The sequence below is a fragment of the Penicillium manginii genome, assembly GCF_028828005.1.
Source record: "Penicillium manginii strain IBT 31320 chromosome Unknown utg000009l:1.0-3297300.0:1.0-3298630.0, whole genome shotgun sequence".
In the NCBI taxonomy this organism is placed as follows: domain Eukaryota; kingdom Fungi; phylum Ascomycota; class Eurotiomycetes; order Eurotiales; family Aspergillaceae; genus Penicillium; species Penicillium manginii.
Window position 1 is genome coordinate 1,021,761 of NW_026643110.1, and position 19,385 is coordinate 1,041,145.

Sequence of the window (19,385 nt, forward strand, 5' to 3'; positions counted from 1 at the left end):
GTACGGAGTACATTTACTACATTGCAAACACCTGGGCATGAAAGCAGACTCCAAGTCAACAGCTCCAAGCTTGTGTGGAACCAGCTTGGATGACAGGTCGATCCGGGGATACATATGATCCGGATGAGCTACAGGAGCTCTGGTAACCCTTGATTCACCTGGGCACCTGAAATGAACTCCTGGTAGAGTCAATGGCAAAGTAGAAATCACCACGATGTTCTTCTGGCAACTCTGATTGCCACGTCATATCATACTCCTCTCTGCATCAATATCCGCCATTTTTACTCCGACTAGTCGGCAATGCAACGAGGCGAACGGCCAAAAAAAAAAAGGATGATAAGGGTCGATGTCTCAGTTTAGCGGCAGCGCCGATCAGCCACTTGGCCTATTCGGGACTAGCCCGCTGCTTGGCTCGAACCCTCGCTAATCCCGGACAACAAAATGTCAGACCGTGGTGGGGGGACACATGTACTGCCCACCAAATGGAGTATAGAATGATTCTATCGAGCGGGGGAGGGTGGGGGAGGAGGGGAATATCAATGGTTATGGTATGACTCAGATAGTGGGATGTGGCACTGGATCAGAGAGTCAAGTCTAACGAGATCAGATGATGGGATCATTGCCACAGTCACGGTGTCTAGTGCCGGCTATAATTAGGTACTACTAGCCCTGGAGTACTTACTATCACTATTCAATACCGTGGTTGTGGTCGCAGTGATATTACTAGTACTAGTTGTCGCCTGGGAGCGGAGTATAAACTCCGACTCAACCGAAATAAAGTACATCTACTATATCCAACAATCTACATAAAACTACCACTATCGGGCGGGAAAAAAGTGGGTAAAATCTGCCATTACACTGGCGCAGTGATATTAAAGACATATTGACCGCCAAAATCATTTCCCTCCATACACAGAGCGAGCCACCAAAGCGTCACGGTGTGGGTACTATTTTTCTCCGAGCCAAAGTCAAGAGCCTAAACTTGAATGGGGTTAAGCCGAAATTCAATTACAGAAACCGAGTGTAGTTCTCAAAATTGAGATTAACGAGACGACTTGGACAGTTATCCAAGCTCATCAAGAGAGGGAAAAGGAAGAGAAGGCTCATACGATCTTTCTATTCGGATCATCTTTATTTGTAACGGGTACTAGTACTAGTAGTAGGGGTTGACATTCCAGTGCAAAAGCATTGGTGGGGCGCTGCGATCGTGCCGGAATTAGTTTGGTCTGGCATTCCAGCGACTTGAAGCTAAAAGGGCCTTCCAAGGTTATCAAGGAAAAGTGATTTATTTCCTCGTGATATCCAATGAAATACTACTAGCAGTCAGTTAGTGCCATGAGTAACTAACTACTCAGTGGTCCCGAAGTACCTGGTAGTCCATACTTATTACCAGACACCGTATGAATTCTCCGCTGCTGAGAAAGATACTCCAAGACGAAGGAAGAAGAATATTCTATTAAGCTAGAGACCAATTTGTTCGAATACAAAAAAGTAGTTGAATGTCAAGTTCACCGTAGATAAATACCTGATTTTCGACCAGGCATCCCGCTTACATAACACCGCCAAATGCCATTTTCGAGTTGGAGACGTGGAGATTGCCCTTGAGGAATTCCTCCAGACAAACCTGCTCTCTCACATCTTCGCTTGGACTCGGACCGTTCCAAGGTGAGTGCTCCCTGATTGTCTCCTACGCCCTTCGCTCTTGGCCCTTCCAACCCCTCTCCCCTGGCCGAACAACCAGAGTCAAAGCCAAAGCCAAAGCCCCCCGAGCCTTGCTCGCCCCCGCATAGGCCCGCTAGACTGCAACTCAACCCCGAACCAATGCACCTCGGCTCGAGCCGAACCAGAAAGTTACCAACAGGCAACCATGCTAACACACCTATTTCACAGTGTCTTGTCTATATCCAGACGGCCCTGCCAACATCTGATGGATGGATCCTGGTACTGAGGAGGCCGGTCCGGCACCCCCGGTGCAGCCGTCTCGCTCCTCGCTTTCGCCCTCGCCTTCACTCTCGAATTTACCTTTGCCTATGAACCCGAGCTCAACGCCGGCCGATGAAGACCCCGCCACACAACCGCAAGACACATATACCCAAACCTTAGCTGAGCTCCAAGCCGAGATCGAGACTGAAGCAGAGGCGGAGCAAGAAAGAGAAGAGCAACAAGAAAGCTCAGCCTCAAGCTCCAAATCCCGCCCCGTCTCCGCCGTCGTTCCGCCATGGTGGCAACGTCATGAAAGGAACGTTTCGCGCGCCTCGCAAAGCTCCCTTCGCAACACAATCACCCTAGAAGACCACACAGCGGATCCAGACTCGGAGACAAGCCGCGGGCTTTGGGCGCGGAACGTCGCCATAAGTGACCATTGCGTCGTGCAGGGGAAGACCGGGGTTGGCGCGTACGTTGTTTGGAACTGTGTCGTTCAGACTCTTGATGTGAGTGCCAAGCAGCCTAGCAACGCTCTCTCTCCTCTGATTTTCCTCCCATTCGTGTTATGCGTCGCATTCTGCTGTTTCTGTGACTGACCATTACTCGTCATGTCCAGGGTGGACCGATAGTCGTTCGAATGCGATATTCCGAATTCGACGACCTGCGCCAACGCCTCGTATCTTCATTCCCGCATGCGAAAAGCGCGCTGCCCGCCCTGCCGCCGAAAAGCGTTCTCTGTAAGCTACCACCGCTAGCCTGCACGGCCAACCAGTCCCTCTGGAAGAATCGTTGGATCGACTTACTGATAAATACGCAGTTAAATTCCGCCCCAAGTTCCTGGAGAATCGACGTGCTGGACTGGAATATTTTCTCAAGTATGCATGCATTCCTACCACTCTCTTCTTCCCTTCTGGCACGACATGGGGAAGCGATCGTTACTACGGTGGTGATATTGATGACATCTTCACTAACAAAAATCCCACCTTAGCTGCGTTCTACTTAATCCTGAATTTTCGAGCTCGCCTATCGTCAAGGACTTCCTTTTTGGTCGAATGTCATGAAACATCGCATAACCACCGAGTCAAGCCGAGAGCTTCATCCTGTAAAATACCATATTATGCTACAATTTGCCCGCACTGCTCTACCACCCATCCAATGTCATTAAAGGCCTCTTCAATCGATCGAAAGTATACTCCCACGAATAAATTGAGCATTGAGCATTGAGAATTGAAACCTTTCTTACCATCCTATCCCTCTGGGGTAGTATATTAACGCGATTCATTGCTGATTACATAGGATTTTATCTGGTATGGTTTAAAGCGAAACGGTTTCCTACAATTCAGAATTAAGAAGACTCAGGGCCATGCCCAGAGCCCGAAAGACAAAGAGACAACACGAAAGAGAAGTAGCTTGTTCTGACTCGGTATGCACGACAAAGGAAAATTAGATGATATAATGAATGACACAGTTGACCTGATTGAATCGAGTCAAATCGAATCGAAGAGGACCGTTTCAGGTCCGCAGCCCTTCCCTTAAACCCAACAAGACAAATCGAAAACAGAAAAACGCCTAAGTATGATACAAGCGATCTTTGAATATGGTACAGCGACAGAAGAGGAAAAAAGGAAACAGCAACTTCGAAGAAGTTCGGCGGCGGGTCCGGTCGGTTTTACCGGGTTGGTGGGCTCTGGTTCTGGCTACTTTTTTTTGGTGGTTAAAAAGGGAAGAGGACCTCGTCCGCACAGGGATCACATCGTTTTCTGGTGATCTGCAGCTCCGGCTCCAGGCCCAGCCACAGCCCCATCGCCATCCCCAGTTTCCGCCCCAGCTTCCGGAGATTCAGTCGCGGCTCCGCTTCTATTATTCGATTTCGACTTCCGCGTCGACATGCGCTCGCACAGATCTGCCCACAGAACCTTTCGCAAACTGATATTTGCCATATGAAGCATAGCCAGCAAATGTCTGATACTCGGCACGCCCTTCGGAAAGACGAGATACAAGCCTGAGTCCTGCTCGGGGTCAGGGCGAAATTTATCGTGATATGCCTTCTTGCCCCGGATCGGGAGTCGTTGGAAGGTGTGACCGTATAAGTCGCGAGTAAGTGAGGTGAGCAGTTGCACCGGCATGCCCGAGATATCGTCTGACTGGAGTTGATGAACGGGCTCGAAGCCAAGGCCGAGGTATGAGACGTTGGCGCGCTGGAGAAGGGCCATGGCTGCGACGATCAGCAGGTCACTGATTCCCTTTGCGCTTCCCGGCGTCGCGATGCACGGGTCGACGTGGTAGCCGCCGCATCCGAGACGGCGCAGAGCGGCGAATCCGTTTATGCGGTAATCTGGGCCGCGGCTGTAGACGAAAGTCATTAGGGATGGCAGGGCGAATGGGTCGTATACTGTGATGAAGGCTTGGGGACCGGTGGAATCGTTGCGCTCTGCGCGCCAAGAGTCGTATACGGCGACCAGGTCGGTTTCTAGATCTGCGTCGGTGCCGTGGATGGCTGGGGCGTATACGCCGAGGGTGATGCCGCCTTTATCTGGGTGGAGGAGTTGTCTGTTTTGGACGGCGATGCGCTTCCCGCTTTGTTCGTGGAGGACTTCGTTTGATTGCGGGTTTAGGACGCGCTGGGTGCCGAATCGGATTGTTGTCCAGGAGTTTGGGTGTGCCTGTTCGCGGACGAAGGACTCACTGGCTCCCATGAATGCAATTCCCCAGTGGTGCTTGGATCGATATGCGGTGAACTCAGCGAGAAGGTCTGGGATCATGGCTGGTTCGCAAAGCGGGTCGCCGCCCACGATTGCGACTTTGTTCTGCACTTTGAAAGAGAGGGCTGCTGTGCGTTCTTTGTTTACGAAGAAACGATAACTGTGATCTAGGATTCCCATGTGTGCGACGCGGCCATATTGGGCGGTTAGGCGCTGGATTGCTGTGATGGTGGAGAAATCGCCGAGCGAGAATACGCTTCCGTGGGACTGGTTGGTATGTGTTTTATGGAGTGTGTGGACAGACTTGGTGCTGAGACATGACTGACTCGCTGCTGTTCGGAGTGATGGAGGGCTGCGCTCTTGGATATCTCGTTCGTCGAGGCTGGTGGGAGGAGTACTCTCCACACCAGTCAGGGTTCGGCTGCTGCTGCTCAAGGAGCTGGCATAGGAGGGTGTGGTCAAGTTCGCGGAGATTTTGCTTTGCAAATGATCGACAACTGAGAGATTTGTGACGCCGAGTCGGTCGTCGAGTCGGGGGGTTGTATAGAGCTGATCGATGAGCGAATCACCCAATTCATCCAACAAGAGAGACTTTTTCTGTTTCGAACCAACGGTATCGGTGGCACTGTTACTTGTCTTTCGACCCCGTCTTCCACGCTTCTTTATTTCGGATGCTGGGACTTTTACATTGGTAGGAATTGTGTCGAGATCTGTTGCGGCGGTTACCAAGATGGGAGGCACGGCACCGGTGCTGGCCTCGATAGGCAATGGGTTGTTAGGGTAAGCGGAGGTCATCGCGTGTTCGTATTTGGAGCAACGGGATGTAAGGATTGTCGAACCAGCACAATAAACGTGCTCTATCACAGTATGGCAGATTTGGATGAAGGAAGTCTGAGTGTAGTAGATGGAAAGAAATTGAAATTGGAGGGTGGTGAAAGAGACAAGGTATGTTTATGTCACAGCATGACGCCCTCGAACCTTCCCGTGCGGGTATACTTGGTATAGTTACTTGGTACCATAGGTATAGGTATAGGTATTATTGTATCATGTACTACTCTACCACTGCACCAAGGTAGGATGTATGTAATATTGTATTGTTTTTGATCAGGCAACGTAATATTGCATCACACATGTCTTCTTTCCCTTTTCCTTGACCCTGCGCCCCACTGTTGAACCAGTGGATCTACTTAACCGCCCAGGGTCTTCCCACTTACCAATGAAGGACAGTTGCGCAGAACGCAATTGTTACAGTTCTAGTCTTTACAGCATGCAAGCTCGTGGTGATCTTTGACTAGTGTGTATCACATGGAGCTGAGCATCAGCACTGCCCTTGTTTCAAAGGTACGAACAAAGCAAGAGTTATAGTGTGAAAGGGGGAATAATTAGACACAAAGTACTCCAAACTTCATGTAATTCAATTCAATTAACAAATAATACCCCAATTAGGACTGACAGAAAGAAAGGGAGAAGGCAAAAGAGAGAAGGCAAAGAAAAAGAGAAAAACGCTGGTGCCTTGTTGACGTGAAGGGCTACATTAACCTTTCCAAACAAGCCTCTGCTCCGCCCCACTTAGCGCCTGGCTTCCCGACACTTCCCAGTTCTTTGCTTCCCAAGGGTTGACTGGGATCGACCATTTCCTCAACCTTACCACTGCTGCCTGAAACTCGGGTCCTCGCATCCCGCGGGGCCCGATTTCGACTTTGAGCATGTGCCTCACTGGTCCATTCGTTTAGAACTGACAGTAATGGCGCTGCTTATTCCGCCCGCTCACTGCGGACTTTGTGGCGCTTCTAAGAATATCCACCACCGCTCGTATATTCAATGACGGTGCTGATGATGAAACTTTAAGGCATGCCATTTGCAGCTGTGACCGGGGCTGTAATAAACCTACCTACCTAGGTAGGTCTATAGGTCCACGGGGTATGGGGATCGGATAAAGCCCGGAAGACACTAGGATACCATAGGGCTAGATGCCAAGATATTCTAGATCCCATCCTAGGCATCCGTGATCCTCCCCGTCCGTTTTTATCGGCCTCAATGCGTAGTAGCGGAATCCATGATTCTGAGCCGTAGACCAACCGCTACGGCAAAAAGGGACAGAATGAATAGAACTCGTAAAAAAAGAGTCAAGTTATGCTACATATAACCCGTAAAATGCCTTGAGATACTGCCCCCAGGAGGTACTATTATGCCCTATTGTCGCTTGTCAGCGTATCTTAGTAACTTGAATTCACCAACTTATCAGATGCTCTTCATGCCACCACATACCCAGACCTTGCATAGTTAATATAGGATAACTTCCATACTAGTTTCCAAGATTTAATCCCGATAAATCAATTAGCAAGCGCTAGACCGGGCCGAAAAGACTCCAGCTTCCGAAATTCCGCCAGATCAGCTAATTGATTCAGGCACCTTGCCCAAAAAAGTAAAAGCTGAATCGCGCAAGCCATAAATCCGGGACAGCCGATCGGATCCACCCACGGCGCCTATAAGGGTATGCACGTAGTAGATTCGCATCTGCCTATCACGAGAGTGGGGATAGCCTATCAGCGAATATGGCGCATCCCATGATGATCTAAAACAAGACTAGACCGGTGGGTCAGAAACCGTTCCGATGCCTTGAAGAAACCGCAGAAGAAGCAAGGCAACGTGTGATGGACATTGGGACTGTAGAGATAGCGGTACGAAGTTGTTCTGGCAGTACGGCGTACAAGCGGGAGTATTCAAACAACTTGAACATGCCTTTTTTGATATCGGCATTTGATAACTTGAAGGTCAGCTTCGTTAGTCGCACAGGTTTCCAGCAGATTCTTCTGTATGACGCTGTGAGATTATGGCTGCCAGTAGCACGCACTTCACGAAACAAACTGAATTTATGCGGGAAGAAATTAGGCTCATACACATAAACTGGTTTGAAATTGGTGCCGCAGCTAGCAACGGTGGGGACCGGCGATTAGCCGACTTCCGATGTTGTCTGAATAACTGTATAGCCTCTCTCTCTGAACGCATATGTCACTATTGATATGCAATCTGTTCTACCTCGTTATTCCACATACACATGAGTTCTCGATAGAGAAGAGGGTGGTCAATAATAGTGCCTACAGTACAGATCTCACATCATCTTGTAGATATCAATTTCTTCTTTTGTAGCACTCCCCACTGCGGTTTAATACATCTCATCTCTCACCTGACGTTACTCAAGTCACTGGAAGGTATGACCTAGTGAATTTCTTAACTTGAATCCATGGATATTGAAGAATTTCCTCCGCCATATCTAAGGCTCTCTAAATCGAGATTTTGAAGATACTAAGTCATTGTACAGTTGTCTTCACGGTTGGGACTATGGCACGCAATAAGCACCTAGTAGTACTGCAGGGCTACTACTATAGCATGTTGTGAAAAAGAATATACCCGCGTCAATCATTAAGAGGTCTATTAACAAAATTCATAAGATACCACCCCGGGCCATAGTACATCAAAATCACAAAGACGAAAGTATTCGAAAGGCCTCCCATACCAGTCTTTCTTTTTACAAATCTCACCACTCCGCACAAAACTTAAACAGCATCCGGGAACACATGGGGGGTTGGTAAGAGTTTGAGGCGCCGACGCACGAGCCTTGGGACCGATAAGATGGTCAAAAGCTGGGGAGTGGCTGACACGAGGAGACATATCTTCCAGATCCCACAGATAACCCAGAGTCTTAAGAACGGAGGTAGCGCTGTAGGAAGAAGACTTGCCAGTGACGGGGTCAACACCATAGTTCTCCACATGGCCCTGAGGAGCGTAGGGAGAGACGAGCCAAGTAGGCATACGGCCACCCAGACGGTCAAAGTTGAGAGTGTAGGTGGAACCGTCGGCGGCGGTCTCGGTGTAGGTCTTGTTATCAGGACGAACGGCCAAAGGAGGAGCGACGTGGTCGAAGAAACCACCCGTCTCGTCGTAGGTTAGGGAGGAGGAGGGTCTTTTCCCACTGGGGGCTGGCGCGGAGAGCATCGTAGACTTGCTTGACGAGGACCTGGCCGAATGAGACATTGCCGGATGGGTGCATGGAGTTGGTGTTCAGGCCACAGCAGGATGGGTTGATGTAGGAGAGTTGGGGGAGAAGGCCAAGGTAGGCGTCTTGGTAGAAGTTCTCCATGGGGACGACGTTGGATTTGGCATTGGTGGCGGTCCAGTTGAAGAATAGCGAGTCGGGCAGGAAAGCGCCGTTTGTGCCGTCGTAGTTGCGCCATGAGATACCCTTCTCACTGGCAACCTCGAAGATGCTGGTGGTGTCGATTCCAGACTCAAGGAAGCTATCGTCGTTCTCGCCGTGGCCGTCCGGGGTTCCGGAAATTGCGCACAGGCGGTTGGGGTTGGTGGGCTGGGACATTTTTAGTTTCTGATGTTGTTCTTAACGCTGAAGTTTGAGAAGTACTTACCCCGGGGACACAAGAGTGCCAGTAGTTGAAGGTGGTGAACTCATCAACCAAGTCAACGAGTGTTGGGATCTCGCTCTCGGTGTAGTAGCCCATGACCTCTTCAGTGGCACGCTTAGCGGAGATGCTTGGGTATGAAATCATCTGCTTCTCAACGAAGCCATTCAGGTTAGGCTTGAGTTTGCCGCTGGCGATGTCCTTGTTGGAGGGGTTATAGGTGCCGTAAAGCTCAAAGTTGACACCAGTGACCGAGTGATCAGGATCATGGATAACCGAATCATAGTCCTTGTTGACACTGCACCATTTCTGGCCGTGGGTCTGGTTCACAGACTGAGGGTTACAGAAGGGACCGTTGTTCACAACATTGTCAAGACCTTCCTTGTGGACACCACCCAGGATATTGTCGAATCCGCGGTTCTCCAGCAGGATCCAAACCACATTCTCAACCTTGTCCTTGAGGTTGGCAATAGACTCCTTCGATCCGGACTTGTATCCCCAGGGCTCTTGATTGTTTTTGGCAACAGCCGCACTCAAAGCAGTGCCAGATAGACCCAGAAGGGGGATCAGAGTGTTGGCCTTCATGACGATTGACGCAACAGGAAAAGAAGGTGTGATAATTTAGCAAACGAACGAGCGGAAATCGTTTCTCTTGTGGACATTGGCAGCTCCTTTATATACCCCATCTTCCCTGCTTACACGCGATCAAGATATGCGACGTCGGTCACCTTCCGGAAAAAGTAAGTCGTAGTATTCCCATCAGACGTCCACATGCAGGAGCAGAGTATTCTCATAGGCTTCAGTGAAATATGGGGACCCGCGAAACCGGATCTCGGAGCGGAGCTTAGCAGATAAAGTAGGTACACCTTACCATAGACGCGTATCTATTTCAAAGCATCCATTCTTGTCAACAGCCGAACACAGATTTGGTGCGGGATGCTTAACATTGTACCTGGCGTTGAGTGGAGTCACTATACTTCAACCTGCCAATTACAAGTTGAACCACCACACTAATCTCCACTATACATAATTTGTCCAAGCACGATGGACCAATCACCTTCTTTGTTATGCCCACGCTTCATTTGGATGTTCCCACGTGCGGAATGCTTGGTCGCGTTGCAATATCCGGATTCCTGAGGGTGGCTTCAGAAACTCACGCGAGTGGACCTTCTTCAGCGTTAGCTCCTCTTCGGTTATCTCCAAATTATCTTTGCAATTAAATGAAGAGCGGTACCAGGCCGAGCATGGATGGGGAATAAGCAGTGGTTGAAATGTCGCAGCAAATGATTTTTCTAGTCAGTCTATAATGGAACAAGCTAATTCATGACTTCAGGACATTCTGAACAGTCTGCACCACATCTCCCAGTACCTCATCTCTTGGCCGACTTGAGTCCAACATAACCACATCATCCTCGTCAACAGGTATTTCAAGAAGATCAAGCTGCGAGGCCACCATGGAGGACTTCATATAATGCTGTTCGGTCGCCGAGCGCCTATTCATGCGCTCCGTCAACAGCGCCTTGTCATTGATAGTAAGCAACAAGAACGAGACAGTGACCGGGAAGTCAAAAAGATGATTGAGTCTCCGCAGCTCATCACGATACACAGTTCGCAATGCAGAACATGTTACTGTAACTGCTTTTGCGTCTGAGCTCAGTAGACGATCCATAACAGCTCCACGAATATGAGCGAGCCAGTCCCAGCGGTCGGAGTCAGTCAGTGGGATATTCCTAGCCATCTTCTGACGTGCCAGTGGGGAATGAAGCAAGTCGCCCTCGATTGTAGGTATATCAAGTCGCGATGCGAGCGCTTCAGCGGCGGTAGTCTTTCCACACCCACAGGGACCGATGAGGAAAATAACCTCACGGGCGGGTGCAGGGGTAGGGACCTTTGTCCAGCATTGTGTATCGAAGTATTTGATGAATTGTGAAATGAACTCGCTGTCCAGCCCGCCGACGTTGGCCAGAGATCGTGATCCAGCTTGGGCCTTCTTTGTGTCGTACAGGAGTGTGCGGGTAAGGTCGGTGTTGTCATATTTCGAGGCGAAGAACTCGAGAAGTTTGACGGGTGGGTTGACTTCTGGATCCTGGTTTGATTCGCGCAATCTTTGGAGCCATGCTTGCTTGGGGAGCTCTTCGAACTCAAGGCCAGCTTCACGTAGCAGGGGCAGGAGGTCCTTGGACCAATGGTTGAGTGTTGGGTTTGTGACGTTGAGAACTTCTCCTGCGGTGGATGAGAGGCTGAGATCGATGATGCTAGCTGCCATAACGTCGACCGGAGTCCAGGAAAGAACATCATCCAGCTGAGGCAGCGCCTTGATGGTTCTTGCAGTCCGCAGGATCATTGGGATAGCTTCGGTTGCATTCCAGATGCCGAAGGTTTTGTCTGCCACAATTTGACCAGCGCGGAGAACTCGCGCGGTCATACCGGTTTGGCAAGCGGCACGGTTGACGATGTTCTCAGTGACTAGTTTCGACTGGGCATATCCCATGCCCTGTGCGTGGCTCAGTGACTCGGGCAATTCTTCACGGACCCAGTTTCCTGGTGTGCGTGCGACGGTACTGACCGACGAGCAGAAGGAAAAGGAAGCTGGTTGAGGAGCTTCGGCATTGAGGCAAAGGTCAAGCAGATTGCGAGTAGCAGCAATGCAGCTTTGCTCAAAGCTCTCGAGCGACCAATTGAAGTTGACAGACCAAGCACAGTGGATCACCGAAGTGACTGTCTTCTTAATCTTGCCATATATTTCGTTGTCCAGTCCAAGATTATCGGTGTTGGTAAGGTCTGCTGGAAGAGCCACAATCTTTCGCTCGGCTGCAGGGCTCAAGCCCAAAGAGACCTTGCGTGCATACAGACTCTGAGAGACACGCCGACGGGCAGCACTGGTTGACTTTGCACGAACAAAGCAATAAACCTTGCGCACATCATCAGCTTGCACCAACTGAGCCACGATATGAGCTCCCAAGGAGCCGGTGGCACCCGTCAACACAATATGCTGACCATCAACCTCTCGTTCAATGGGAACATGTGTCTTGAAGTCATTGCTATACTTGTCAATCAAACTCTGCATTCTTTCTTCAACAGGAATCTCCTCCTTGGGTCCTCCGCCCGAGCGCAGGTGAGTGATCTCATCGGCCATTGCTTTCAACGAAGGATTTTCGAAAACAAAGTTCTGAGACAATCGCTGACCACCAAGATCCAGGGTCTGTGTGATGGCAGACCGTAGACGGATAGACTGCAGACTGTCAATTCCCAGGCTGAACAGATCGGTTCTGATTTCGAGAGAAGTTGGATCAACAGATGGGGCAATTTCGAGCAAGGACTGGCGGAGAAATTGGGTGAGCTCATCGCCCTCAAGAACCTGGTCACCAGTTCCATCTGACAAATCGTAGATATCGCTGATCCTCTGAGCATAATCCTTATAAAAGGCAGATCGAATCACAGTACCCTTGTCTGTCCTCCGGTATTCACTGTCTTTGGGAAGCACAAAGACCATATCCCGAGATACATAGGCGTAGGCGGGGGACTCAGCGTTGCATTTCTCGATATCTGGGAAAACTGCATCGAGTAACTCCTCATCGGTCTTGAATGGGGACTTATCGGAGGGTATGATGAAGAGACCGATTCGGGGCTTGGTACTTCCAAATGCGATCGCTTCTGCGACATTGTGGTTTTTGCGTGCGACACCCTCGATAAATAGAGGATTGGCCTTTTCGCCATTCTCAAGAATGAGTGTGTCATCAAGACGAGCATAGTATCTCCAGGCATTTTCAGTAGTAGGATGCTTCTCGAACAGATCCTTTGTCGCATAAGAGTTGTCTGGTCGGTTACTTGCAACCTTCGAGGGCCAGCCCTCTGTGACGCAGAGTTCGTAGATACCTGGCATGCCAGGCTGTGCCTCCCATCGGAGATATGGCAGCAGAGAAGGTCCAGGGCGAACATAGTCCCAGTCCAAATCAGAGCGATCGCGGAAGGAAGTCATCAATTGTCCTGTCTCGGTTGTTCCGTAGTGAGAAACAAGACGCACGCCATTTTGAACCAAGGTGTCACCAATTGGCTTGGGGCAGGAAGATCCGCCAAACATGACAAGCTCAAGACGGGCCAGTCGTTGTAGACCATCTTCAGACTCGGAAAGTAATTTCAAGGCGTAGGGGACCGCATAAAGAATCTCAATCTCGGGATGGTCGTTCAGGGTTGAGAGTAGGGCGGTCGCGGTGAGTGGCAAACTGGCGTTGTACATGTAAATCAATTTCTTGGAGTGCATAGCTCGGAAAAGACAGCTGATTCCATGGGCGTGGAAAAGAGGCAAAGTGATGAATCCCTTCAATCCGAAGTTGTTGGCATAATTTTTCAGAGCTCCCGAGTGGGTTTGGTAGATTGGTTTTGGGTGACCAGTTGACCCGCTGGAGTGAATGACCCAGGTGATGTTCTTATTTTCTGTTGGGCCATGACGATGAGACGCTGGTAGAACTGCGTCTGAGGCATCTAGAGAGTTCAGATCCGCAGGCCCTACGACGGGGACCTGAGTGGCACTCGTGCGCCTGCAGACATTCTCTCCCATCGATTGGAAGCTTGGATAGGTGATAAGGAAGGTGGCCTTGGTAGCTTCGACCAAGCTAATGTATGCATCTTCCGCGATGCGTGTTGAGAGAAGTAGTACAGTGTGGCCTAGTCGTGAGACAGCCTGTAGAGTGATGAGATACTCAAAGTCAGAGGGGCCAAGTAGGCCAACAACTTGCACTGGGTCATTGGAGGAAAGTCTTTGCGGAATTATCTTTGAATAGTAAACAGCCGCTGACTCGACGAGTATGTTTAGCTGTTTTTGTTAGTAATCGCCACCTCAGTGGTCGAAGGAAGTTTCTGTCGAACCTGGTGGGGGGGTATAATAGATGTAGTCTGTTCCTGAAGAAGGATAGGCCACGATTGGCTCATGGGCTGTCTCTCCTGTAGCTCGTACGCGGACAAGATCATCAATTGTGAAAATCTCTTGCTTGACGCTGGCAGTCATAATAGAAGGTGCCGTCGAGGAGTGTGTGTTTGTTATGGGTAGCGTGGATGTCACCGCTGAAGCAAGAGTTGAAGCTGCCATTTTGTTGTTGAGGCTGGACAGCGGTATGGACAAGATTGATCTTGTGAAGTATTGGGAGTCGAGTGCCTTTTTAGATCAGGTTTGAAACGGGAAGTGTTGCCTGTTAATCCGGTTTTCCGAGACAGCATATGAAATACCAGTGAATGTATCCAGAAGGAGATGATATGCGATCCTCATCTGGTGTCTCCATACTGGAACCTGGGGCGAGTTCACGGCCACTCCGACCCGTCTGTTGACCAAGGCCTTTTCCGCCGCCTTGATGAAAATGTCGCATGACTTCATGGCTCACTTGACCTATCCCCGCAAATGTGGAGGGGCCCCTTTGCGAGTACAAGCCCAATGACAGTCGTCTAGGGGAATTTGCGGAGAAGGTCCGAGATGCTGGTTTTCCGACGCGGTGGAGAATGTTGTAGGCGGAAACATACCACCCATCGGATTCGTATCAGCTCCTCCATTTTCCGCCACTCCTCAAATTGAGCGAAAACTAAGTCCACTAGCACTCTTTGATAGACCAGTATTGGCAAAGAGTCACTCATGGGGTGTTATTCGTAGCATGGGTGCAAGCCGAAGCTCCAAGGTTAGTAGGTATGTGCATAGTACCTAGTAGATACTAGTAGTAGTAATAGAAGTTAGTCAAAACAACCTAGTCTATTTGGGAACTTGAAGTGCCAGTGATTGTATATATACCTAGGTAGGTATTTCCGCCTCAGAAGTCTTATCTACTACATAGGTATTTTAAAAGTTCAAGTTCGAACTTCCAACTTCCGAGGCTGAACTTGAAGTTTAAAGAGTAAAAGCTCACCTGGGAAAACCTCTACTACTTTTCAAAGTTTATCTCAAGTCAGTGTGTAGGCTTACGTCTGGTGGAAGTCTCATAAATGGAGTCATGAACATTCTATAATCTCTATCTAATTCTTTACTTTTTTTTTTTACACGGTAAATTTCTCCTTGTTGGCAGGACCAGCCTCCACCGCAATCTTGCGAACCGCCTCTTCGCCAGTCTCTTCAAAAATATCAACACCCCAAATGGCAGGGAAGTTGAACCGCCTGTGGCGCTCAAGTCCGGTTAGCTTGCCATATGCATCATCGGACAAAGTGCGGACTTGAAGATTGGCGGCGATGCGAGAAGGTGTCACACTCTTGGAGAGGACAATTGTGCCACGCTGGACACCCCAACTGGCGAGCAAAGGGCCGGGATCCATGGATGTCTCCTTGGCAACCTCCGCGACGAGAGGATCGTCGACAGTTCGGGGCTCACCAGTTTGGTTGTTTCCGAGAGGAGAGTAGGCCTCCACAATGATTCCCTTGCTTTGGCAGAACTTCAGCAGATCCACCTGCTGGAGATATGGGTGTGCTTCAATTTGGTTGGCTGCAGGAACAACTGAGACTTGGCTGAGCAGTTCCTCCAGTCGCCGGATGTTAAAGTTGGAGACACCAATAGCTTTGACCTTTCCAGTCGCCAAAAGCTTCTCCATTGCCTTGTAGGTAGCAACATAGTCGTTGGCCTCCAGCTCAAACACGCCGTCCTCGTTCAAGGGAAACCACTTGTCACCTCCCTTAAAGGCACTGTGAGAAAGTTAGATGGTGGTCATCTAATCATAGGAGTCGGGTCAATATCTAACATACACAGGCCAATGCATGAGGTACAGATCAACATATTCAACACCAAGATCCTTCAATGTCTTGTCAAGCGCTGACTCAACATCCTTAGCAGCATGCTTGGTATTCCAGAGCTTGCCGGTGATGAAGATTTCCTCGCGAGGAACGCCCGACTTCTTGATGCCCGCGCCGACCTCTGTCTCGTTGCGGTAGATAGCAGCGCAGTCAATATGACGGTATCCTTCCTTCAAGGCGATCTCTACAGCGTTTTCGACCTCGAGGGGCTTCGCTTGCCAGGTACCAAAGCCCACGGAGGGGATTTTGGCACCGGTGTTGAGGGTGAAGTGTGTTTGAATCGCCATTGTCAATGTGAGAAGAGAAAATAATTATTCGAGTAATGAAATCAAAAGAGAATATTTGGGTCAGTATCTGCTCATATTTATCACCAAACTTTCCTACAAGCACCGGTTATAGTGGATTCACTCGTGGATTCATCCTATGTCGGAAAAGCCAGTGGGGGGGTCTGATTATCCGCGGATTTCCATCCGGGGCGACCTTAGAGGGTCCGCAAAACACCCCGCAATTGATACTTGTGCATCGTCATCTCGAGTACCCCATATCATTTGATGGATCGATACTCCTGCTTCTTTTTTTAATTTTTGTTTACGTTGGAATTCTTGGAAATTTTCAAGAAGACCATCTCCACAACACTTTTGTTGCACAATGGCCCCATTTCCTTCATTCGATGATCTTCCATTGCGTAAGGATGGCCCTCCTGGTAATGCCTGGGGTCTTTTTGGAGACAATGATGAATGTGGAATGTTGAATCGAATTACCCCAGAGGTCGTCAATGCCGCATCGAAGGAAATCAAGGATGGCGTCCGTATTCCGACTGATCTACCCATAGACTTTATGTCTAAGCCGTGTTTTGGCAGAGCGCCATTTCAGCACACGATCAAAAATAAAACGCCACGATCGGTTAATGATGATACAATTGTGTTCAATACCCAGATCAGTACACAATGGGATGGATTTAGGCATTTTGGTTATCAAGAATCCAAAAAGTGGTTCAACGACCACACTCTAGAAGATATTTTGCAAACGAAAGTGAATGGTATACACGGTAAGTTTCACATAAAGAAATATATCTTTGCCAGTCTAATCTTGAAATTCAATTAGCTTGGGTTGAGCAAGGGGGGGATTGTGGGACGCGGAGTGTTACTAGACTATGCGGCCTGGGCAGAGGCCCAGAATATCGCTGTCGACCATTTTTCGCCACATTCGATCTCTGCTGCCACGCTTCAAAATATTGCAGATACTCAGGGCACGGAGCTCCAGAAGGGGGACATTCTCTTTGTCCGCACTGGATGGGTTCGGGCTTTTACCAATCTGTCGACCGAGAAAGCGATCGCGTTGGCGGATACGACAAATCCTCCAGCGATTGGATTAGAGTCATCCATAGCGACAGCTCGCTGGTTGTGGGAAACAGGATTTGCGGCTGCAGCTGGTGACCAGCCCAGTTTTGAGGCATGGCCTTGCCAAAATCCAGAGTACATGTTGCACGAGTGGCTGTTGGCTGGTTGGGGCATGCCAATTGGTGAGATTTTTGATCTAGAGAGGTTGAGCGAAGAGTGTAGGCGCCGTGGACGGTGGTCCTTCTTTTTCAGCAGCATGCCACTTAGAGTGAGTTATTTTTGAACCCGGCCCTCTACCAGATTTCGGGTAATATCATCTAACAGCTATTAGGTCCCTGGTGGTGTTGCTAGTCCACCAAATGGGGTAGCAATCCTTTAAAACCAACAAATTACTAGTACTAGTAGATGAGCCTGTTAAGATCTAAATAAAAAAAATAATATGGCTGCCATTACAGGATCAAAAAATCATTCAATTCATTTATTTCGATGCTAGTACTAGTAGGAGTATCGAAAGAATGGATCTTCTTGGTCCGTCTGATCAGCCAAGGTCGCATCCATGCTCTGCAATGCGACATCTTGAAGACTGATCCTATCTCGCTCAATGGCGCTTTCCTTCTTCCTATTCAACATGGATGCATAAAAAGCAAATGTAAAAAGTAAAAAGATTTCAACGCAGTATGCTACCAACATCGCAATGATTCCTGAAGTGTACTTTGGAGCCTCGGATTCTTTGAAAGAGAAGGGCCCGATAATGTTGCCCACGCAGTAAGAGATAAAGAAAATGCCATTTACGGCAGACCTTTTGGTGGATCCACCGGTATTTGCTGTAATGAGCGACATTATCATTGCGAACGAAGCGGTATATGTGCTAGTCAACTAGTCCAGAAAATTTCAGTGATAACTCTTGCAAATATGAGGGACCGACATACCCAGTAGCAGACCAATAGCGCCACTTTATGATCTCTTGAGATAGTATGAATTCCCACAGCCCCTGCCAAGGCTGGACACACATATGCAACAGCTACCAGACATCTCATCTGGCCAGGAAGCCATCTTTGAATATACATTGCAGAAACGTTTGAGACCAAGATGACCATACCGTAAGGAATCTGGAAAAGAGTGGTCACTAGGTTTGAATATCCAAATCCGGAGATTATCAGACTTCCAAAGTTGCTAGCTGCTCCGTTAACAACCTGGGTGGCCACTCCACAAAGAAAAAACAGCCATGTTTTGGGATCAGTAGCGGCTTCGATAAGTTGGTATTTCTTGATCTCGCGATGGTTGGCTCCGTGGTGTCGTGGTCCTAAACGGCGAGTTGCAACAATTCTCTCTTCTTGATTCAACCAAGGACTATTAAATCAGTAAAAGTGGTCTTAATTCGAGAGTAAGCGATAACTCACGCGGTTTCAGGGCGCTCGGCCAGAGTAAAGAACATGAATATCGCCCATATCGACGACAGCGCTCCGATGACAATAAACTGATACTGCCAAGGTTCTAGAGCTCCTTTTATATGACCAACGCTAAAGGCCAAGAGTCCTCCAAAGGAGTTCGCCACGCCAAGAAATGTTGACCACCAGCCTATTCGGATGGGCTGTTCCTCGACCGTGTACCATGTCGCTGTGATCAAAAGATAAGCCGGGGTCGAACAAGACTCAAGTGCACCCAGCAGGAAACGTAAGCCCAAAAACGAGTCAAATCCGTTGCAGCCAGCAAGTGCCATAGTAATACCACCCCAAACGAACAGGTTAATAGAAAGCCATTTCGAGACCGGGATTTTTTGCATTGCAAACGTTGTAGGGTACTCGAACTTTTCTTCAATCAGTAATAATTTCCTAAGTGTACTCAGCTGGTGATCAATAAACATACCGCCAGATATCCGAAATAGAACATGCTGCCTATTCAAAAAATTTATGTCAGTTTATTAACAGCTTCATAGACACAAGGGATTTACCTAGCCAACTGTACTGTGATCCATGTAGATCCAGAGAATCCTTCAAGCCAAATACAGCAGAGTATCCCAGCATAGCCTTGTCAATATAGGTCACTAGATATGTGATACATATAAACGGTATGACCATAATATCAATTTTCCGAAGAACTTTCTTTGCTAGCGGAGAATTTGCAATGAGCTCGGACGACTCGATGGGGTTGGATTTCTGGGCATCATTTTGAGCAAAGTTATGCCCGCCCTCCAAGGACTCAAAATGGTCGCTGGTACTCTTTGACATTCTAGGTCTTG

General features: G+C 48.9%; 7 protein-coding genes across 7 annotated transcripts; 2 read left to right on the forward strand and 5 right to left on the reverse strand.

Moving 5' to 3' along the window:
- Window positions 1-1,931: 1,931 nt before the first annotated feature.
- Window positions 1,932-2,987, forward strand: N7533_012152 (PX domain-containing protein YPT35; the record flags this gene model as incomplete). The annotated part of the gene is made up of 4 exons (XM_057108802.1): window positions 1,932-2,432; window positions 2,543-2,663; window positions 2,744-2,801; window positions 2,915-2,987. The coding sequence occupies 4 exons, from the start codon at window positions 1,932-1,934 to the stop codon at window positions 2,985-2,987; spliced, it is 753 nt and encodes a 250-aa protein (XP_056953903.1).
- Window positions 2,988-3,674: 687 nt separating this feature from the next.
- Window positions 3,675-5,423, reverse strand: ergS (the record flags this gene model as incomplete). The annotated part of the gene is made up of 1 exon (XM_057108803.1): window positions 3,675-5,423. One exon carries the CDS (start codon window positions 5,421-5,423, stop codon window positions 3,675-3,677), a length of 1,749 nt encoding a protein of 582 aa, XP_056953904.1.
- A 2,640-nt stretch (window positions 5,424-8,063) lies between these two features.
- On the reverse strand, window positions 8,064-9,631 carry N7533_012154 (putative phosphatidylglycerol specific phospholipase C; the record flags this gene model as incomplete). The annotated part of the gene is made up of 3 exons (XM_057108804.1): window positions 8,064-8,564; window positions 8,632-8,994; window positions 9,053-9,631. 3 exons carry the CDS (start codon window positions 9,629-9,631, stop codon window positions 8,064-8,066), a joined length of 1,443 nt encoding a protein of 480 aa, XP_056953905.1.
- A 736-nt stretch (window positions 9,632-10,367) lies between these two features.
- Window positions 10,368-14,132, reverse strand: N7533_012155 (putative NRPS-like enzyme; the record flags this gene model as incomplete). Its single annotated transcript, XM_057108805.1, has 2 exons — window positions 10,368-13,837; window positions 13,913-14,132. The coding sequence occupies 2 exons, from the start codon at window positions 14,130-14,132 to the stop codon at window positions 10,368-10,370; spliced, it is 3,690 nt and encodes a 1,229-aa protein (XP_056953906.1).
- Window positions 14,133-15,061: 929 nt separating this feature from the next.
- On the reverse strand, window positions 15,062-16,093 carry N7533_012156 (NADP-dependent oxidoreductase domain-containing protein; the record flags this gene model as incomplete). Its single annotated transcript, XM_057108806.1, has 2 exons — window positions 15,062-15,698; window positions 15,759-16,093. 2 exons carry the CDS (start codon window positions 16,091-16,093, stop codon window positions 15,062-15,064), a joined length of 972 nt encoding a protein of 323 aa, XP_056953907.1.
- A 361-nt stretch (window positions 16,094-16,454) lies between these two features.
- On the forward strand, window positions 16,455-17,525 carry N7533_012157 (uncharacterized protein; the record flags this gene model as incomplete). The annotated part of the gene is made up of 3 exons (XM_057108807.1): window positions 16,455-16,838; window positions 16,911-17,414; window positions 17,478-17,525. 3 exons carry the CDS (start codon window positions 16,455-16,457, stop codon window positions 17,523-17,525), a joined length of 936 nt encoding a protein of 311 aa, XP_056953908.1.
- Window positions 17,526-17,641: 116 nt separating this feature from the next.
- N7533_012158 (MFS general substrate transporter) lies at window positions 17,642-19,374 on the reverse strand (the record flags this gene model as incomplete). Its single annotated transcript, XM_057108808.1, has 5 exons — window positions 17,642-18,022; window positions 18,076-18,496; window positions 18,547-18,953; window positions 19,013-19,041; window positions 19,098-19,374. 5 exons carry the CDS (start codon window positions 19,372-19,374, stop codon window positions 17,642-17,644), a joined length of 1,515 nt encoding a protein of 504 aa, XP_056953909.1.
- Between the last annotated feature and the right edge of the window lie 11 nt (window positions 19,375-19,385).